Source organism: Bidens hawaiensis, unplaced genomic scaffold (assembly GCF_021521415.1).
Source record: "Bidens hawaiensis isolate Kalapana, Puna unplaced genomic scaffold, B.hawaiensis_p1.1 tig00020329_1, whole genome shotgun sequence".
Classification (NCBI taxonomy): domain Eukaryota; kingdom Viridiplantae; phylum Streptophyta; class Magnoliopsida; order Asterales; family Asteraceae; genus Bidens; species Bidens hawaiensis.
In genome coordinates this window covers 150,431-166,787 of record NW_027493092.1, presented here as the reverse complement: position 1 = coordinate 166,787, position 16,357 = coordinate 150,431, and the positions used below count along the sequence as shown (strand labels likewise).

The window sequence follows — 16,357 nt, the reverse complement described above, 5'->3', positions numbered from 1 at the left end:
AAATGGCATCAATGACAATGGCATCCTCATTCCTCCGCGGCTCCGCCGCCATCACAGCCGCCAAGCAGCCCACCAGCCGCCGTGGACTGGTGGTGTTGGCCAATGCATCAAAGGTGGCCGGAGCTGAGAAAGTTGTGGTGGATGAGAAGAAGGCAAATGGGCGTAGGGACATGATGTTTGCGGTTGCGGCGGCTGCGGCGTTGTCGGTGGCTAAAGTTGCATTGGCGGATGATGAAGAGCCGAAGCGTGGGACAGAGGCGGCTAAGAAGAAGTATGCTCCGGTTTGCATCACGATGCCGACTGCACGTATTTGCCGGAACTAGGTGCATGGATGGATGATCATATGTGAAATTGTTTGTGTTTTTGCTTGTTTATTTGATGGAAAACAAATGTTTATTATGCTCCCCAAATATTATCCTTTTTGATATTATAATTATTAAATGAATAATGAAAGATGGGATGGAATGTTAGGTCTTAATTTTCAATGAAAATGAAGCATAGTTTAAGTTTGTTGTCATACACTTTTGCTTAGGACACTAGGAAAGTAAGAGCAAAGTGGCAAATTCGTCCTTAAGGTTTGATCAATTATGCTATTTTAGTCCAAAAAGTTTTATTTTTGCAACTGGACCATCGAGGTTTTCCAACTTTAGTACCTTTTTTCAATTACACAACTTTAGTATCTTTTTTTTTTTAAATTTATTGCAACCGAATACTTTGATTAGTTTTTGATAAATAGGGAAACAATGAGAGACATTACATATTACAATTAAAAGATCATCTTTAAATCTAAATGAACAGATCCCCCCCCCCACCCCCACCCCACCGCGTGCTCATTGATCCTTCAATGAATTACGATATGATGTTTTGCCCATGTGATTCATCAATCGTCGTTCATCTACAAGTTCAATTGATGTTATACTAAGAGGTGCGAAATTGTGTGATTGCAATCGATGTGTTAAAGTGCAACTGTTATCATAACCGAACTTTTGAAAAAAAAATCAATGCACATAAAGAAAATGCAAAAAAATGGCTAAGATGAACTCGGATCTTGAGCTACTAGAAGTAAATTGGCAATAAAAAACAAAAGGCTAAAAAATATGTTATACATTTCATGGTTGTTATTATCTTCTATCATGTATTTCAGTTACCTTTTAATTGTAATATGTAATATGCAATGTCTCTTTTAGTTTGCCTATCTATCAAAAACTAATCAATGTATCCAGCTGCAATAAATTCAAAAAAATGGTTCTAAAGTTGCATAATTGAACAAACCAGAAAATGTCAGTTAGCTCAAAAGAGAAAATTAATAAAATAATCAAAATTACTAATTTGCCCCTAAACTAGCAGACAAAATAGATGGGGTTAGAAAAAATTACTAAAATTGCAAATTTTAGAAAAGTGAGGTGGCCATTTGCAATAAATTTAAAAATGATACTAAAGTTGCGTAATTAGACAAACCACAGGTACTAAAATGGCACTTAACTCCATTGTGTTATCTTGCCGTCTGAAATCAAGTACGTATGAAAAGTGTCGCTTTTGTTTATTCGTTTGAGTCTCTTATTCTATTTTTTTTACACTTTGAGGTTTTCATTTGTTCGTTTAGGCTTTCTTTTGTTCGTTTGATAAGCGTTCTTTTAGTTTTCACTGAATGAGGCTAGCAGCGACTGTCAGGCTTTTGTATTTCACTAAACAGGGCAGTCAAGGACACGTGGGATGATTAAGGAGGCGATCCCCTCATTCTAGTATTCATTTACTCGGTGGGGTCTCTATTTGTTCGTTGGAGCTTTCATTTGTTTGTTTGAAAACAATTGCTTCAGTTTTCATTGAACGAGGCTAGCAGGGACTGTTAGGCTTTTATTTTTCACTGAACGGGACATTCAGGGACTCATGGGATGATTAAGGAGGTGATTCCCTCATTCTAGTCTTTTTTACTCGTTGTCGTCACCATTTGTTCTTTTGGGCTTTCACTGGTTCGTTTGAAAACTGTCGTTTCTATTTTCATTGAACAAGGCTAGCAGTGAATGTCAGGCTTTTGATTTTTACTGAATGAGGCATTTAGGGACTCATGAGATGATTACGGATGTGATTCGCTCATTCTAGTATTTTTTTTTACCGATTGTGGTCTCCATTTGTTCGTTTGGGATTTCATTTGTTCGTTTGAAAACCATTACTTCTGTTTTCACTGAACGAGGCTAGCAGCGACTGTCGGGCTTTTGTATTAACTAAACGGAGTCATTAGAGACTCTAGGGGTGGCTAAGGATATGATTCTCTCATTCTTGTCTTTTTTACTCGTTGTGGTCTTCATTTGTTCGTTTGGGATTTCATTTGTTCGTTGGAAAACCGTCGCTTCTGTTTTCACTAAACGAGGCAAGCAACGACTGTCGGGCTTTTGTATTAACTGAATGGGGTCATTAGAGACTCAATGGGTGTTAAGGATGTGATTCCCTCTGTCACACCCCGACCAATGAAGGCGAAAACGTCGAGGCCCGACATGATTGCTCATTGCATAATGACACTATAAAGTTAGAATATTTAAACAACTCATTTAAATCCATATCATCATAAATAACACAACAATTGTTCATACAAAATGCCAAATAGATAGATAAACAAATAACTTGTTCTTTTATTTTCTAATATCCTAAAGCCAAGATAATAAGTTTCTTCAAGTAATCCAATCAAGCTAACATCAAACCTGTAACATTGCATAAAATAGAGTTTGTCAACACGAAGGTTGGTGAGCAATTTTCATAGTTTTGGACAATAAGTATATAGTATGAAATTCACAACTAGTATATGAAAACAATAAATAATAGCAACAATTTAGATAAATTAAACCGTCAATAAGAATACATTGACGAACCGAACCGTCAATAAGAATACATTGACGACAATAATGAAATCGTCAATAAGAATACATTGACGACACCTTTCTATATGGGGATACCATATATACTCGGAATTAACGTATGATCATACTTTGATGAGGCTACCCGCCTTAGCATTCAAGAATTTGTACATAATCATCTAAAGCATATAACACCAAATCGAGCATTTATTTAAGTAAACATATACAATACGTGTTGTGGTTTAAGACTCAAGTATAAATCATTTGAATTTGAATAAGTATGCAATGTCACCCCCAAAACGAAAGATGAAAAACGGGGGATGAAAAAGTACTCACATTAACAAGTAACTTGAAAGATAGTGTCGTGAATAATCGGAGAGATCGGTTTAACGAGCAAGACCTATATTAAACGGGTCTTGTGTTAGTAGGTAGTCTTGGAAGGGTTTAAAATAAAATACATGACAAATAAAGTAAATAAATAAAGTTTAGGATTTAAAATGTAAATATTTGAGAAATTAAATAAACGAGTTTTGTAAAATAAGTTTACTCGAAACCGGGTCTCGGTATTCTATTCATTAGTTTTTTTCTTTTTTTTTTACTCAACCTATGTTAAGTAATAATGTGGGTTAAAATGCGATATTGCAAAACCTTTGGTTATAAGAATACCAAAACGAGGTTTAAACGAGTGTTCGGGTTTGTCGGTTCGAGACTTGATAATTGACCAAGCTCACAGTTAACTTCCCAAAATAATAAATGTTACGAGATAACTCAATAAAATCAAAATAGACTTAACCAAGTATGTAGTTCTATTGTGAAGAACCTTAACGTTCGTTAAGCGAGTATACGACCTTATCGGTTCGAACTTGTTATAAGATCAAGTTGGTTACCGACATGCCAAGTATGTTTAGAAATTAACTAAAATTGATTTAAAATATAATCTTGAAGAAAAATATGAGTTTTGGTGGCTAAAAACACACTTGTGTGTCTTAAGCGAGTGAACTCGGTTTAGTTCGTTCCTTGACTCGGAATAAGACCGAGGACGGTTATCACATACCCAATTACCATGGAACTTGTAAAATAACTTATAAATAATAATACTCAAGTTTTACATTCAAAAAGTTAACAATAAAGCTTTTAAACAAAAGTTCGGTTTTTGGTTCGGTCCTTGACTCGGAATAAGACCGAGGATGGTTACCACATACCCAATTACCATGGAACTTGTAAAATAACTTATAAATAATAATATTCAAGTTTTACATTCAAAAAGTTAACAATAATGCTTTTAAACAAAAGTTCGGTTTTTGGTTCAGTTCTCAACTCGGGATGAAACCGAGGCTAGTCACCACATACCCAATACCATGGAACTTGACAAATATGAAAAATAAACTAAAATATGTAGAATTTAAGCAAGTATAACAAGTTATATGGTTAGATTTGTTAAATATATAAACAAGGACTACAAAGTCCTCCATGTAACCTTGCCTTACTAGTCCGACATTTCAACCGGCCGAGACCGGAGAAATGAAAGACCGAAGGTAAACAAGGAGTGTATATTATATATATGTTGTAACATCAAGCTTTAAGTATTGAGAATTTAGTTAAAATGAAAGATTAGCTTATGAAGAACAACCTTAGAATTCAAGAATTTGAGAGAGAAATGAAGAAATGAGCAAGCACAAATGAAGAAGATGGGTGTGTATATATAGGGTAAGTTGAATGGGTCTTTCATAAAGGGTATTTCATGAAAATGGGTTGGTTATAGACCCAAGAAAGCACAAACTACAAATGGGTCATTCAAGTCTCCATTTTGGTAGTTTTAGTCCTTGGAGTTCATTTTGAGCGTTTTCGGGGAATTTTAAGAACCGAAAAGGGTGTTTTTTTTTATCCAACAACTATAAAATAAATATTTAACATACAATTCATCATTTTGATAATATCGAAAGGTTCGGGATACAAAACGGGTCGGGTTTACATTAAGAATACAAGTATAAAATAACCCGAAATTGACAAATGTCACACCCTCATTCTAGTGTGCTTTTACTCGTAGTGGTTTCCATTTGTTCGTTTGGGCTTTCATTTTTTGTTAGAAAATTATTGCTTATGTTTTCATTGAACAAGGCTAGCAGGGACTGTTAGGCTTTTTTTTTCACTCAACAGAACATTCAGGGACTCATGGTATGATTATGGAGGTGATTCCCTCATTCCAGTCTTATTTTACTCGTAGCGGTTTCCATTTGTTCGTTTGGGCTTTCATTTGTTCGTTTAAAAACTATTGCTTCAGTTTTCATTGAACCAGGCTAGCAGGGACTGTTAGGCTTTTGTTTTCCACTAAATTGGACATTCAGGGACTCATGGGATGATTAATGAGGTAATTCTCTCATACTAGTCTTATTTTACTCGTTGCATTCTCCATTTGTTCTTTGGGCTTTCATTGGTTTGTTTGAAAGTTGTCGCTTCTGTTTACTGAACAAGGCTAGCAGCTAGGGGTGTTCAAAAATATCCGAATCCGTATCCGAATTATCCGATAATCCGTATCCGAACTATCCGAAATTTCGGATTTCCGAAAATTCGGATATCCGAACCCCTGATATCCGAAAATTCGGATTCGGATAGCATTTTTAGGATTTTTCGGATAGTTCGGATATCCGAACTATCCAAAATATTAAATATATTTTTTTTATTTTAATATATATACCATATACTTACAAGCCCTTAAAAGTTAAAACCCCAATTTCTAAATTTTCTCAGCCCATTCCCTAACCCTCCTTTCTGGAATATGGTTTCCACTCTCCAATCACTCAATAGGTATCACCAGGGCCCCAACTCTGTTGCACTATTCGTCACCGTCACTGTCGCCACCTCCGCTGCACTATCCGTCACCGTCACCACCTCTGGGCAGGTCACTCTTCTGTTTTCACCAAATCCACACGACTCCACCTTGAACAATGGATTGTGTTTTGTTTGCTTGTTTGTTTCTGTATGAACAATTCGTGTTTAGTGTTGAGGTTGTTGGATTGGAAACTATTACGTTTAGTTGTTGGATTGTTTTTTTTTCTTTTTTTTTTCTAGGTTTTCTTCTTTCGGATATCCGAATCACTATCCGATCGGATATCCGAAGTTTCGGATTCGGATTTGAATAATGAATTTCACTATCCGAAAGGACCGGATATCCGAAGTTCGGATATCCGAAACTTTGGATATCCGGTTTTGAACACTCTAACTAGCAGCGACTGTCGGGCTTTTGGTTTTCACTGAACGAGGCATTCAGAGACCCATGAGGTGATTACGGATGTGATTCCTTCGTTCTAGTCTTTTTTTATCGGTTGTGGTTAGCCCGGGTCGAGCCAGAATGGTTTCGAGCTCAGGCTCGAAATTAAACGGGGCAACTTAACTAGGGTCAAGGTTGATTTTGAAGTTAAATGAGCTTAAGATTGAGCCAACGAGTCGATCCATGACTCGAGCCAAGCCAGGGTTGATTTTGGCTCGGTTACAAAAATGATCCAAATCAGCTCTGGATGTTGCAAATCAACTTTTTATAGCTAGTTTTATTTGAGCAAGCCACGAGCCCGAGCTTTGAGCCTCGAGCTTTTTGAACAGCCCTAGTTGTGGTCTCCATTTGTTCGTTTGGGATTTCATTTGTTCGTTTGAATACCGTCGCTTCTGTTTTTACTGAACAAGGCTAGCAGCGACTGTCGGGCTTTTGTATTAATTGAACGGGGTGATTAGAGGTTCATGGGATGATTAAGGATGTGATTCCGTCATTCTTGTCTTTTTTTAGTCGTTGTAATCTCCATTTGTTCGGTTGGAATTTCATTTGTTCGTTTGAAAACCGCCGCTTTTATTTCCACTAAACGAGGCTATCAGCGACTATCAAACCTTCATATTAACTGAATGGAGTCATTAGAGACTCGTAAATTTCATCATCTTACTTGTTTACTAGATATAAGTGAACTTGTGTCAAGAAATTACGGTCACAAACATAATAACTCCTGATCGGTATCCACACACAAATCATGAACTACCATAATCTCAAGCTCTACCGAGATCTACTATTTATGAAACCTTAAAGTCAATTTTTTTATCCAGGTATGCTATGATCCCATGCCATAAATGCAAAAAGGGGTGGAGGTTGTTGCTCACTTGCATGCCTCTCTGTTGTAATTAGATTATTTTATTATGTAGTATTACCCGTTCTAATAAATGCATCATTTCAATTTATTTAACAAAGTGGTCCCAATCATATGAGAGGAAAGAAAGAGTTAAGCGAGGTAAAGATAAGAAATAAGAAACACCCTAATTTAATATCAAGAGAAACTAATAGTTTGATCAAGATTTCCTTCAAGTACAAGAATTAAAAGGACAAATATTATACACTATAAACTAGAAACACATGATCAAAACATACCAGACCTAGTTACACGATTACACCACTCATGGCTACCTTATCTATTAAATATTTCATGGTCACCATGTACATGTACCGACTTCAAATCTACAAGAGATTTGGTCCATCATCAACAAACTAATTGTTGTTTCTACCACCACAACTCGTAGCTATATCATTGATTATTGTTGTGATGATCGTGGTTCGTGGTGGAACAGGATCTTTCTTTTCATTTGCTAGTGTTCCGTTTGAAACCTGCATCGTGGTTCGAGTCGTCTTGCCAACGAGCAGCCTTGGTTGGGTAGGTGGGCGTGGAGTGTGAGGTGAGGGGTGGCACAAGAGAGGAGCAAGTGAGTAAGCACATTATTATATTGATGATTGGTGATCAAGTGATGCAATAAATAATGACAGAATACTTCTTATTTTCTTTTTTAATCATCAAGTGACGTAATAAATAATTACATTATCATATACAGTAAGATAGTATATTTCATTCTAGGTTTGATGAATACTAGTCGGTTTATAAAACAAATTAAGGAAACACCTAAACATGCACTCTAAAATCATTAAAAACAAAAAAAGCACTTTTCAATGATACGTAGGATGAGTGGAAGACATTTGATCAAAACAAATTAACAAGTACGCCTATTGATACGGTGTTATCATGCTAGCTTTTTTTCCCTTTACTTTGAACAACCATTATCTCTAGGGCCTTTAACCCACTTGATCACCCTCATATCATTCTCATAAGAAAATCCATCGTAAATAAGAAAACTTTTTGTTAAATACAATTACAAATATTATTGGTAAAATAATGATATTTTTTCTTATATTGAATTATAATTTCAAGTACTTCACAAATTTATAGATAAATTTCTTATGAATGTATATAATTCAAAAGTAATATTCATGCATAACACATCACCATGACATTCAAGGTACAATTGAAAATCACTAAAAACAACAATTTAGAAATTAAGTCCAACTACCACCCAAAGAGATAAGGAAGATGCAACATCATCTATGGCCCATGGCCCTATTGGGGACCAAACGATAACATCAAACTTATATCAATAATTCACGCAAATTGCTATCACGAATTAGGTGCAGTATTTTCTTCATTAAAATGACTCACAACTGTAACCGATTTATAACACGAACATTAATGATATTTACCTGTATTATTTGTATTGTCATGGTTCGTAAACAACAAACACACATTCTGGACGTGTATCATTATTCATTAGATTCTAAAGCATGAACATCCTATACTCGTATCACTAAATCAGACACAACTCTTAAGTGCACCAAAAGTTCATGTCAAATTGTCAAACACTAAATGGATATATTCTAGCGTTGTCTTACAATCAATCATCTGAGTCATCTAATAATCAAACACAACTTCGATAATCGAGAAGAGAATGAAAACCGCCACCAAATTAAGACTGGAGCTTAATAACTTTTATTATTATGACAGAATATTGATTAAAAATCATTAACTTGTTTTTGAATATATTGGGACACCACTTTTATAATCTGTAGGGGGTAAAGAAAGGAAACAAATAAAAGGCCAAAAATAAAGTGAACAATTAAGGCATAAATCAAGGTGCACCAGAAAAGAAACAATATATGTCGGTTATTACTCCCCCCTCAAGTTGGCGCATGAAGATTAATAATGCCCAACTTGTCAAGCAGAGTATGGAAACATTGTGTGCCTAGCGCTTTGGTGAAAACATCCGCAATTTGTTCCTTTGTGTTGATCGCCATGGGCTGAATTTGTTTCGCTTCAACCCTTTCTCTAACAAAACAACAATCCATTTCAACATGTTTGGTCCGTTCATGAAAACCGGATTGTTGGCGATGTGTCTAGCAGCTTGGTTGTCACAAAATAATTGTGTAGGTCCAGCACTAGGTATTTCTAACTCGCTTAGTAACCATCGCAGCCATAGAATTTCACTTACCGTGCAGGCCATCGCACGGTACTCAGCTTCCGTAGACGATCTAAAAACAACCAACTGTTTCTTTGATTTCCATGATATAGGAGCCCCCCCTAAGAGTAATAAATATCCTGTTCTAGATCTTCTTGTCATGGGACATTCGAGCCAATCAGAGTCACAGTAGGCAGTAAGATTCATTCCTCCATCCTTGGCAAGGAGAATACCTTGACCTGGTGTTGTTTTTAGGTACCGTAGAACACGAGTTGCAGCTTCAAGGTGGCTCACTCTCGGGTCGCTAACGAACTGACTAAGTACGTTAACCGAATAAGTGATGTCGGGTCGAGTTGCTTGTAAGTAAAGTAATCTTCCAATGAGTCTTCTATATTGATTTGCATCCACACGGGCTTCTTTTTCACACTTGTCTAACTTCAAATTTTGCTCCATAGGAAACGAACTTGGTCGACATCCCAACATCCCCGCGTCTTCTAAAATGTCCAACGTGTATTTTCGTTGGCTCAAGACCATACCTTGCGTTGTTCGAGCCACTTCTATGCCAAGAAAAAATAAGGGGCCTAGATCTTTGTATACTGAATTGTTTATCAAGGAAGGCTTTGATTTCTTGTATTTTGGTCAAGTTATTGCCTGTGATGATAACATCATTAACATAGATAAGTGCATCAATGAAAATACCTTCCATTTTAAATAAGAACAACGAGTGATCGGCCTTTGATGATTTGAAGCCAAATCCTTGCAATGAAGTGGTGAATTCTTTGTACCAATTTCTCGATGCTTGTTTAAGGCCATAGAGAGATTTCTTAAGTTTGCAAACGCGGTTGTCGCCTTTTTTTCCCAAAGCCTTGAGGTACTCTCATGTAGATATCTTCATGTAAATCCCCATGCAAAAAAGCATTATTCACATCAAGTTGATGTATGTGCCATTCTCGTTTCACAGCAACTGCTAGGAGAGTTCGAACCGTTACCAATTTAGCAACGGGTGCGAAGGTGTCATGGAAATCAATCCCCTCCATTTGAGTAAAACCCTTGCTACAAGACGTGCTTTATACCGTTCTATTTCTCCATTCGGTTTATATTTTATTTTGTAAACCCACTTTGAGTCGATGGCACGCTTTCCCTTTGGTAATTCTTCCAACGTCCAAGTCCCATTCTTTTCTAACGCATGAATTTCGGCTTTCATAGCTTCGATCCATTTTGTATTATGGGCTGCCTGACTGAAGGATTTAGGCTCATTATTGGAAGTAATGGCCGACAAAAAAGCTTTATGCGAGTTAGTAAAATTATCGTAAGAGACAAAATGTGCTAAAGGGTATACCGTTGAGGGTACTTGATCAGAGTTTGAAGGTGAAATTTCTTGGTCTAAAGATGGAGGTAACAGTACATCTTAGTCCTTCAAATAAGTGGGTTTGCTGCGATTTCGTTTGGCCCGCTCATTGATAATTGGGTCTGGTGAAGATCTTTCTTCAGCTGTTGGGTCTTCAACAATTCGGCTGCCAACATGTTCAAATGAGGGTGTTTTTGGGTCAGGTTCCTCGGCCATGGGGCTGTCAACATGTTCAAAAGGGTGTATTTCTGGGCCAGGCATTTCTGGTCCAGGTGTTTCTAGTCTACGGGTTTCTGGGCTGAGGTGCTCGGTTGTGGAGTCTTGGTCAGGTTCTTGTGGATGATTGGGCTGTTGTAGGGTATTATCAGTGGGCTTATTAGTGAGATTTGGGGTAGAGGTTTGTGTGATATTGGTAGGTTCATCTACCCACTGATTTTGTGGCCAAGTAAAACTTCCTCCTCATTTAGTTGCATATCAACATTAGAGAGTGGAAAAACATCTTCCAAGAATTTTATATCCCTCGTGACAATAATTTTTTGTGTTGAAGATCATAAACTTTATAACCTTTTGTGCCCGGTGGGTAGCCTAAAAATATTCCGGGCCTGCCCCTCATTTCAAATTTATCTCCTTTTGTCTCCGTGCTTCGATAATAAGCAAGACAACCAAACACCCTTAAATATTCATAACTAGGGCAATTGTTATACAACAACTCGTAAGGTGTTTTGCCATTGATAACATCAGACGGGAGCCGATTTATGATATGAGTTGCTGTTAAGACGCACTCCCCCCAAAACTTGGTGGGAAGATTGGCCTCGAATCTTAACGCCCTAGCCGTTTCCAAGAGGTGTCGGTGTTTTCGTTCAACTACACCATTTTGTTGGGATGTGTGTGGACACGTGGTTTCTAACAAGATACCTTCTTTAACATAAAAATCTAGCATATTATTTGATGTGAATTCCCCCCTGTTATCGCATCTAATTCTTTTTATATTCTTTTCAAATTGAACTTGAACCATCTTATGAAAATCAGTTAGACGAGTGCTAGCCTCGTACTTATGTTTGAGGAGAAAAACCTACACGGCCCGACTAAAATTATCTACAATGGTGAGAAAGTATCTTGCTTGTGTGTAAGAGGGTGTTCGATACTTGCCCCATACATCACAATGAATAAGTTTAAAACATGCATCGGTTTTTGTAGTGCTATTTTGAAAGGGCAATCTAGTAAATTTTGCTTTAATGCAAGAATCACAAACCTTATTCGAGTTTGAAGAAGCATCTTTGATAAAACCAATATGTGAAAGTTTTGAAATAGGCATGTGACCTAATCTTTTATGCCACGTGTTGACTGTCGCGAACATTACTTTCCTCTCATTTTCCATCATCCCCATCTGGTACAGACCTTTAGAACATTCCCCCGCTCCAATCAATTCCCTCGTACGCAGGCCTTGCATGACACAAAAACTTGGGAAAAATGTCACGGCACACTGTAAGTCATTTGATATTTTACTAACCGACAATAAGTTACACATAAAATCTGGGACATGTAAGACATTCTTAATGACCATTCCATTCGGTAACGTGTAATTACCACGTCCTTCAACGAGTATTGTGGCTCCATTTGGTATAGTAACAGGAAATTCGTAATTTCTTTTGGTTAGGTTTTGAAGTAAAGCTTTGTCATAGGTGAAGTGTTCGGTAGCCCCTGAATCAATTATCCACTTACCGTTTTGGTTCATGCTACCTGTCACATTAGCCGTTGGTTCATCCTCCTCTTTGGTTGTTTGTTCCTTGTTTTCAAAAAATCTGATGAACTGCTGGTATTGTTCTTTGTTTAAACCTGGTATGGGGCTTTTCTTATTTTCTACATAGGCTGCCTTCGGTTTGATTTGCTTTCCTTTGCTCGGCCACCAATCTGGGTAACCGATACACTTAAAACAACCATCTTTGTTATGGCCATTCTTTTTACAAAAAGTACAATGTTCCACAGATTCACAATTGCTTCGTTTAACCTCTTTTCGAATAGTTTTAAATTGGGACTGTTCTGGGTTCCACTTAGTTGAGAAGGAGGCCTGAAATGCAGCGGCTTCTGATGTGGACCTCTTGCCGGACACAACCCTTTGCTGTCCGTCATTCTTGTCGTCGTTGTTTTTGTCACCAGCCATGATTTAGGGTTTGGTTCGTGAGTTTTGTGAATGGGTATCAACCTTGCTTTGATACCATAATAACTTTTGTTATTATGACAGAATATTGATTGAAAATCATTAACTTGTTTTTGAATACATTGGGACACCCCTTTTATAATCTGTAGGGGGTAAAGAAAGGAAACAAATAAAAGGCCAAAAATAAAATGAAAATTAAGGCATAAATCAAGGTGCACCAGAAAAGAAACAATATATGTCGGTTATTAGAGCTTCCATCGGTAATTCAAAGATAAACTTTTATCTATTGATTTTTTTTGTGTAACGAAGTAAAAAATCAAACTTTTGTAACATAAATTGGTAACATCGTCCCCTCGTGAAAATGCTTTGTAAGTTTGTATAGAAAAAAAGTGTATTGGTTTTATTATTCCCAACTACCATCTTTTGGTCGTGCTTGTCTCAACTAACGAATTGGCTGATAACGATCTCACCTTTTATCATATTTGTTCCCAACTGTCCATGACTAACAGAATTTTAACGACATTAGTTGCAGGTCGCTAGAAAAACAATTTTTTTGCCGGAAAATTCACATTATTTTTTGAACACTCAACATTTCCATCCCAAACATCGATCTTTGGAACCCTAGAGCCATCATCGAATTTGGTTGGTGGCGCTCAAGTGAAGGTTGTGACATTCTTTATTTTTCGGTTCAATTTGTATTCGTATTTATATAGTAAACCCGACCCGCTTTGATTTCGGATCATCGAATATTAATAAAATAATGGATTTTATGTTATGATAATGTTTCACACTTTTCATGTTGTTATAACATCTCTAACGGTCCTTAACTCACTTATTTCGCACTAAAATCGATTTTTAACAAGTCTAGGGGCCAAAATGGTCAAAAATGAACGTTCTGACGAGACCCACCCGTCGCATAGCACAATAGGGGAAACGTATGAATCGATTGATTATATATAAACCATTCGATGATTGAACAATAAGTTCTACAAGCAAATCGAATGATTGGAACAAGATGGAGATCGACTTCTAATTTATCAAGAGATAGTTTATAATTATAGATATTATTTCATCCGTAAATGAGAAACGAAGTGGCAATGTGTAAGACCTTTAAAATTATCTAATCGCCAAAAATTTAATTTAAGATATTCATCACGAGGTATTAACTTCTGATACGAAATTGATTCTTACTTGTTAATTCCTTATAAGTCACTTGTTCTTCTGAAAATAGATAGTTTTCTAGGTTAAGTGAAAATGCATTTAGTTGAACCAAAGGTATAAGAGACCACCTTATTTAACCTAATGATACGCCCACAAATCATTGCATCCAATTACACCTCAATTTAACAATCACACGACTTTGTACAAAGAAAACATACGGTATTCTAATTTTTTTTTTTTGGATAAATTCCTGGTATTTCTCATTAAAAACAAAATGATTACAATAAAATGACGGGCAAACGGGCAACAAACTACGCTGCAACCCCCTTTTGAATAGCAAAACCAATCCTACTAAAACCGAAGCGTTGGGCCGTAGGAGCGGAAAAAGTAACATATACCATTGTATATTTACATATTAATTTCAGAAGCATAGGTATCATATTCATGCATGATATATAAAGAAATATTAACTTAAAAAGATAACTACATCGAAAGATGGCTAAATTTACAATGCTCACTAATGTGAGTAATGGTTAGATATAGATCATACCTTTAATTTAACATATTTGACAACTTTAGATGTACCTGGATCACGCCAGGGTATAATAAAAAATAAAAAAAAATCTAGTTTATAGGGTAAACACAAATTTTTTATACACACTTGTATCAATTTGCTACAAAATTAATAAAAATAAAATTGAAGTAACTTTTTGTGATAATTTAAAGGATTATGTTCATGTCAAACCCGAAAATATGCGGGTGTTGTGTTTGGCTTCACTCTAGAGGTGCACAAACCGGTTTTTTTTAAAAAACCGGTTCGGTTATTAACCGGACCGGTTTTTTTTTGCCCGGAAAAAAACCGGTTCGGTTAATAACCGGACCGGTTAATAACCGGTTTTTTTCTATCAAAACCCTAACCGGTCTAACCGGTTAGGACCGGTTTAGAAACCGGTTAGAACCGGTTAATAAATCGGTTTTTTATTAACCGGTTTTTTTTATTAACCGGTTTTTTTTTTTTTTTAAATTTCGCGGTTTCAAATACGAATATTTGTTTTTTATATTTTGTACTTAATGAAGACCATTATTTTTTCACAGTATAAACAAATCGGTAACTACAAGGCAAACCGGTAACTACAAGGCAAAACGGACTGACCGAAGCCATTCTTTGCTTTCGTTGTTAGGGTTCTTTGCTTGGAAGATGAGTATGAGTGTGTGTTGGTGAATGTGTTTTCAACAAACCAAAGATTAAAAACACATAACTTTCATTTATAGTTTTTACACTAAAAATACAAACATTAAATCGTTATCGCATATTCGTAACTCAAAAATACAAACATTAAATCATTAACACTGAAGAAATCTCTGCCAAGAACTGTTGTTCATGATTTAACTCAAAAATACAAACATTAAATGGTGAACTAGCAGATGCTCCTGTTGTTCCCAATCGCAGTTTGTTCATGATTTGCCTCCATGTTTGCTGTTTCTTTAACTAAATTAGAAAAATCCAAATCAACAAGTAAATAAGAGCACATATTAGGAAAAAGAATGCTTAGACACGATTACATGAACAACTTGCTGTGTTCGAGGCACCCATGTTGACGGATGAAGCAGCACTTTGGGAGGCCATGATAATAAGAGCGTATAATCGAGTATGAAATAAACGACTACGAAATAAGAGCGTATGGAGTGGTAATGTGGTATAATTGAGTGTGAGATAACAAAATAATCGCGTATGAAATAAACGTTTAGAGCTAGTAGAGTTGTATAATCGAGTGTGAGCTAACCTACCCAACCTAAACTATATATAGTTGTTTGTGGGGGTAAAATGTTAAAAAAAACGGCTAGAAATCAAGAAAAAACGGGCAAAAAAGGACCCAAACGGTCATATGGCCGTTTTATAACGGTCAAAAACCGGTTAACCTAAAAACCGGTTAACCGGTTTTTAGGTTAACCGGTTTTTGACCTAAAAACCGGTTAACCGGTTTTTAGGTTAACCGGTTTTTTAATAACCGGTTTTTAAATTTAACCGGTTTTTTTACTAACCGGTTCAATAACCGGTTTTTGTCCACGAATGAGTAACCGAAGTACTAACCGGCGGTTCAATAACCGGTCTAACCGGTTTTTCTATTAACCGGTTTTCGGTTAAACCGACCAAACCGGTTCTATAACCGGTTTTTTTGAACACCTCTACTTCACTCGTCGATCAAACATAGTTTTCAATTTTGTGTCCTCTTCAAGTTCGTATAAAACTCAAGGTTCAGGTTGGGGTTGGTATTGGATTCAACCCACCATCCTTAAAACAAAACTATAAGTTAATGCAGGTCACGTATATACTATTAATGGTTAGATACACCATCACGTTATTAAGTTTATGAATATCATGTTCTCTAATTATTTTTTTAATTCAGATTATTGTTTTTAAATAGCGCGCTACAGACATTTTACACTTCAATTTAACCAAATTCAGCATTGTGATTATTAATCCTCAACTGTTCTAGAGGAAGAAATGTAAGCCTCAAAATTTGTTGT

At 36.3% G+C, this 16,357-nt stretch overlaps 1 protein-coding gene across 1 annotated transcript; it reads left to right on the top strand.

Annotated features, from left to right (window-relative positions):
* LOC143560406 (photosystem II 5 kDa protein, chloroplastic-like) lies at positions 1 to 455 on the top strand. The gene has a single exon (XM_077048714.1). The coding sequence runs from the start codon at positions 3 to 5 to the stop codon at positions 321 to 323; it is 321 nt and encodes a 106-aa protein (XP_076904829.1). The 5' UTR covers positions 1 to 2; the 3' UTR covers positions 324 to 455.
* The last annotated feature ends 15,902 nt before the right edge of the window (positions 456 to 16,357 follow it).

What these genes read in the sequence shown, in the direction of transcription:
- LOC143560406 (XM_077048714.1), top strand. Translation starts at nt 3, where the DNA reads ATGGCATCAATGACAATGGCATCCTCATTCCTCCGCGGCTCCGCCGCC.